General features: G+C 41.0%; 1 protein-coding gene across 1 annotated transcript in view; it reads left to right on the top strand.

The window, feature by feature from the left end:
- Window positions 1-2429: 2429 nt before the first annotated feature.
- The window catches only part of FAM168B (family with sequence similarity 168 member B), a 26865-nt gene continuing 24118 nt past the window's right edge, over window positions 2430-5176 (top strand). Inside the window, exon 1 of the mRNA XM_007464450.1 lies at window positions 2430-2502. Within this exon, the coding sequence (XP_007464512.1) occupies window positions 2433-2502 (70 nt within the window). The 5' untranslated portion in view covers window positions 2430-2432. The remainder of the gene's footprint in view (window positions 2503-5176) is intronic.

Genomic DNA, 5176 nt, shown 5'->3' with positions numbered 1-5176 from the left:
CCCGCGTCCCCTGCATCGGCAGGCGGACTCTCAACCACTGCGCCACCAGGGAAGCCCACCAATTTGTTTATTCTTAAACTGTGGTGTAAAATACAGTTGATTCTCATGTCTACTTCCTATGCCTTCCTATCCGTGTTTCTTTGTAGTGTGTTCTGTAGATCTGCGTTGTCCAGGGTGGTAGCCTCTAGCCACACGTGAGTATTTAGATTTAGATTGAAGTTAAATGAACTAAAAAAATGGATCCTGTTCTAACCACATTTTTCAGGTGCTCAGTGTTTACTTGTAGCTAACGGATGATATATTGGACAGCACAGATAGAGAACATATTCATCCTTGTAGAAAGTACTGTTGCACAGCACTGATCTAGACTTCTCTCTTAGCTGTGGTTCTGGATGTCATGGCATCAAAAAGTATCTCTGCCTTTTGTTTGGAAGTTAAAGAAATAAGATAATTACTTAGGTAATGAGTATCAGTATCAATCACTGATCTCCAATTTATTTCTACTTTAGAACTTGTTACAAAGGCTAAGGACTTGACCAGGTATAGTTTCTACTGAACTGCTTGGTTGTAAATATTCTGAGTCAGGTGAACTGAAAATATGAAGTGGTTTGTTTTTGCATTTTGCCTTTGTAATGGAATTTGATACCTAGAGTGTTTTGAGGTGCATGTGTTTTTTAGAAAGTCAGCAGGTAGTTGCACCTTTTTGTGTGTAAGACATTGTTATTGGGGCTGAAGTTACTGCAAATAGGGCTAAGTTCCAGTTCCCTATTTACATTCTAGCTGAAGATGTGGTGGGGAAGGCAGACACTAAAGCAAATACATGTACATTTTATGTTTTTCTTTCTTTTTTTTTTGACCATGCCACACAACTTGCAGCATCTCAGTTCCCCAAACAGGGATTGAACCCCAGCCATGGTAGTGAAAGTCCAGAATCCTAACCACTATGCCACCAGGAAACTTCCTGTTTTTCTTTTTAAATAGACTTTTTTTAAAGAGCAGTTTTAGGTTCACAGCAAAACTGAGCAGAAAGTGCAGAGTTCCCATATCCCTGTTCCCCCCCCCCATTGCTGTTTTTATTTTTAAATTTAAGATCCCCGTTGTCCTTACTACCACGTAAGGGAATACTGAATAGTCTTAATTTAGCTCACACTTTAAGAATACACTGGGTGATAAAAAATTCAGAGGATGGGATAAAACCATGGTTGTAGCTGTGCAAGTTCTTGAACTTTTCAGGCAAAAAAGGTTGGGAATTGGGCTTCCCTGGTGGCTCAGTGGTTGAGAGTCTGCCAGCCAACGCAGGGGACACGGGTTCGTGCCCCGCCCCGGTCCGAAGATCCCACCCCCCCCCCATTGCTGTTTTTATTTTTAAATTTAAGATCCCCGTTGTCCTTACTACCACGTAAGGGAATACTGAATAGTCTTAATTTAGCTCACACTTTAAGAATACACTGGGTGATAAAAAATTCAGAGGATGGGATAAAACCATGGTTGTAGCTGTGCAAGTTCTTGAACTTTTCAGGCAAAAAAGGTTGGGAATTGGGCTTCCCTGGTGGCTCAGTGGTTGAGAGTCTGCCAGCCAACGCAGGGGACACGGGTTCGTGCCCCGCCCCGGTCCGGGAAGATCCCACATGCCGTGGAGCGGCTGGGCCCGTGAGCCATGGCCGCTGAGCCTGCGCATCCGGAGCCTGTGCTCCACAACGGGAGAGGGCACAACAGTGAGAGGCCCGCGTACCGCAAAAAAAAAAAAAAAAAAAAGGTTGGGAATTATAGAATGGGTTAATAGAGTTGCTGGGCTGTGCTAATTTGTCTTTTTTTAGGAAATAGACATATATTTAACCCAAGTTATTTCAGAAATAGAAGTGCAAAACGAACACTAAACCACCCCATCTAGAGGCAATCACTGTTCATATTTTAATTTCCTCCCAGACTTTTTTTCTGTTTGTGCTAGAGGTGCACATGCCCATATGTGTAGGTGCAAATTTGGGAGGATACTGCATTACAGTATTGTACCGTTTTTTTCCCCAATTACCATGATATCAATCTGTATTTTTAAACACTTTAAAAAGCAGCTGCATGCTATTTCATGCTCTGGATAGATCTGGTTAGGACTGTTCTCTGTTATAAGGACATTTAGATTATTTATACATATTTTTTCACAGTTTTAAGCAGGGACACAGAGAACACTTTTTTCCCTTAGCTTCTGGTGGACCGAAGAGTGTTATAAAGGAAAGCCTGTAGTGTCCTGGTGAGCACCCATTAGGACTTTGGCGTTCCTTTTCTGTTCTCTGTTGGTTGGCAGCAGCATGAAATGCCTTGTTTTATAATATACTAGAGAAAGGACTCTTGTTCTTTTGAGACTGATGATGGAGAAAAACCTGAGAACAAAAGTGCTTGGCTAAATCACTTTTTTTCCCTTTTTAGTTCTTGAAATCATGAATCCTGTTTATAGCCCGGGTTCTTCTGGGGTTCCCTATGCAAATGCCAAAGGAATTGGTTATCCAGGTAAGCAAGTAAAATTTTGTTTCCATTATTGAACTTTGAACACGTGGTGAATTTCTGTGTCACTAAGAATGCTTTCGATGGACAAACCCAGCTCAAGTGGCTTAGATAGGGAAGAAAATGTATTGGCTCATGGAATTGAAAAATCAGGAGCTTGGTCTGGCTTTGGTCAAAGGCTGATCTGGCGGCGTCAAGGGTGGGGACTGGCGTCTAGTTTCTCTGCTTCCTGTGCTCAGCTCTGCTTCCTCAGTGTCCTCTCCGTGTGGGTCCCATTCTGACCATTGTGGTTCTGTGCTGCTCAGCCCCTCCCTTGGCTGTGAGTCTCCTCACCTGGCTCTGGCTCTCATCTTGTTCCCTCCACGCCAGCACCTGGGGCCAGGAGGGGAGTCTACTGATGAATTTAGGCCTGAGTCGTGTTCCCCACCTCACTGAAGTCTGCTAGTCCAATATGGGCTGTGATGGAGGAGGTGAAGCACAATTTGGGGGAATAGGAGTTGGTGGTCAAAAATAGCAAATTGTCATCCTAATTGAAAGGAATAGTTATTTGTAGTATTACAATTGTGGGTTTAGATGATATGGTGGAACAGATACTCTTAAAACCCTGTTGCTAAAAACCCCTGGGAAGTTAAATAAAACATTTCAAAAACGTTTAACTGAACTTGCAAGAAAGTAAGAGATTTCTGCAGCTGAATATGAAAACGACATAAAAATCAGAGCATTGGGCCATTGAGTTGTTGCGCCTGTCCTAGGGGCATTTGTTATTTGTGGGTTTTAGCAACCTATTTGGGGACAGAAATTGAGGCCTTTGGCCCTTGTAAGGCTGGGAGTTGGAGTGGGACCCCTCATCAGTCTGATTCCTCCAGAGGGTGATACTCGCATTGGAGAGGTAGACTAAACAATCCATGCACTGGCTCCACGGGGAAGTTCAGTTTCTGATTGGGCTCTGGGAAGGGAAAACTCTTTTCTAAGAATTTGTAACTATTCAGGGATGTTTCAGGCTCTACTTTGAATTACTTGTCCTTCCCAGGAGGTCCATACATCGAGAAACTAACATAAAAAAGGTCTCTAGGCGGCACTATTCCCTGGAGCACCTGACAACAGCAGGTGCAGAACTGCTGTGGAGGCAGGTGTTCTCAACCCAGGTTGTGTGGGTTTCCCACAAAGTTCTGCCTGTTAAGTCAAAATTATTACAGAACACTGTGATGTTATTCGTCATGTCAGAGTCACCAGTCATGATAGACAGCAGGAACAAAACAGGTAAAAACCATATCACACAAGCATGTTTAGAATTACTGAAGATGCAAAAGAAAGAATCATATCGAAAAGAACCAACTGGAACTTAAATGGGAAAAAAAAAAGGCGTTTGAACAAAATTCAAGTTAAGCTGCAGATAAAACGCTGCTAAAGGGAGGGCCAGAATGCAATGTAAGGAAAGGGGGAAACAGACTGGTTAAGAAATAGAGGTGTTAGGATGAGAAGTTTTGAGGAGAATTAAAAGGTGCAGAAGGACTAAGTAGAGAGACTAGAAGAAAAGGAGTGCCAGAATTTTCCAGAATTGATAAAAGGTGATTTAGTGATAAGGCCTACTGTCTCTAACGAATTAACACTAGTTTAAACAGAAGGCTAAATAGCTGAAGAGAATCCTGTGTAAATCTGAAACCAGGGAATAGGCAAAACCTGATGGTATTAGCATTACCTGAGGGACTATATAATGAAACATTGGTTGCCTGTCATACCAGTTCTGTACACTTTTTAAAATTTTATTTTATTTTTTAACATCTTTATGGGAGTACAATTGCTTTACAATGGTGTGTTTCTGCTTTATTACAAAGTGAATCAGCTATACATGTACATATATCCCCGTATCTCCTCCCTCTTGCGTCTCCCTCCCATGTGCACTCTTTTAGGGGTTTTTTTGGTCTTAAAATTACATTTAAAAGAAAATTTCTGCAACTTTAAATCTGTTTAAAATGTTATCGTTTCTTCTTATATTATCCATTTCTTTATACCTGTCTTAACTATTTTCTTGGTTTTAGTATTTTAGTCTCCTTGACTTTCATAAAACTCTCTAGATCAGCAAGGGTTTAGTGTAGGAACTAGTAACCACTCTAGGTATTTTGAATGGGAGTGGGAGTTAAACATAGCGAAATAATGTGCCTACAGAATTTTGAGGCTAGCATAACTTCAGTACCAAAAACTAACAAGACATTACAAGGAAAGAAAGTGCTTTTATACCATTTTATACTTTTATACCAGTAAATGGAGAGGCTTGTCCATAACTTTCTCAAATTTACATTTAATGGGAAAAAAGAAACACTTTCCAACAACTTCATCTTTTAATTGTAGTAATATGGTAACTGACATATGGTCAGGCCTTCATATCCGTGGATTTTGGGTATTGTGTCCTGGAACCAATACCCCTAGGATACTGAAGAATGACGATAATTGTGTTCATATGCACCATCTTACTGTTATTTTCTAATTGATAGCACCTGTTTTTTTTGTTTTGTTCACTTTCTTCTTTTGGATTAACCAAGTATTTTTAATTAAATTTTTCCTTTTAATTTTTGAAAAATTCTTTTGCTATTTAGTGATGACTCTAAAGATTACAACACTTTTTGCTCCCCCTCCCCTCTTCCCCTCCCCCCTCCCCTCGTCCCCTCCCCATCCCCATCCC

This window comes from Lipotes vexillifer, unplaced genomic scaffold (assembly GCF_000442215.2).
Source record: "Lipotes vexillifer unplaced genomic scaffold, Lipotes_vexillifer_v1.1 scaffold20, whole genome shotgun sequence".
NCBI lineage: Eukaryota > Metazoa > Chordata > Mammalia > Artiodactyla > Lipotidae > Lipotes > Lipotes vexillifer.
Note: the sequence above shows the minus strand (reverse complement) of the source record. Positions and strands in the feature narration are given on the sequence as shown.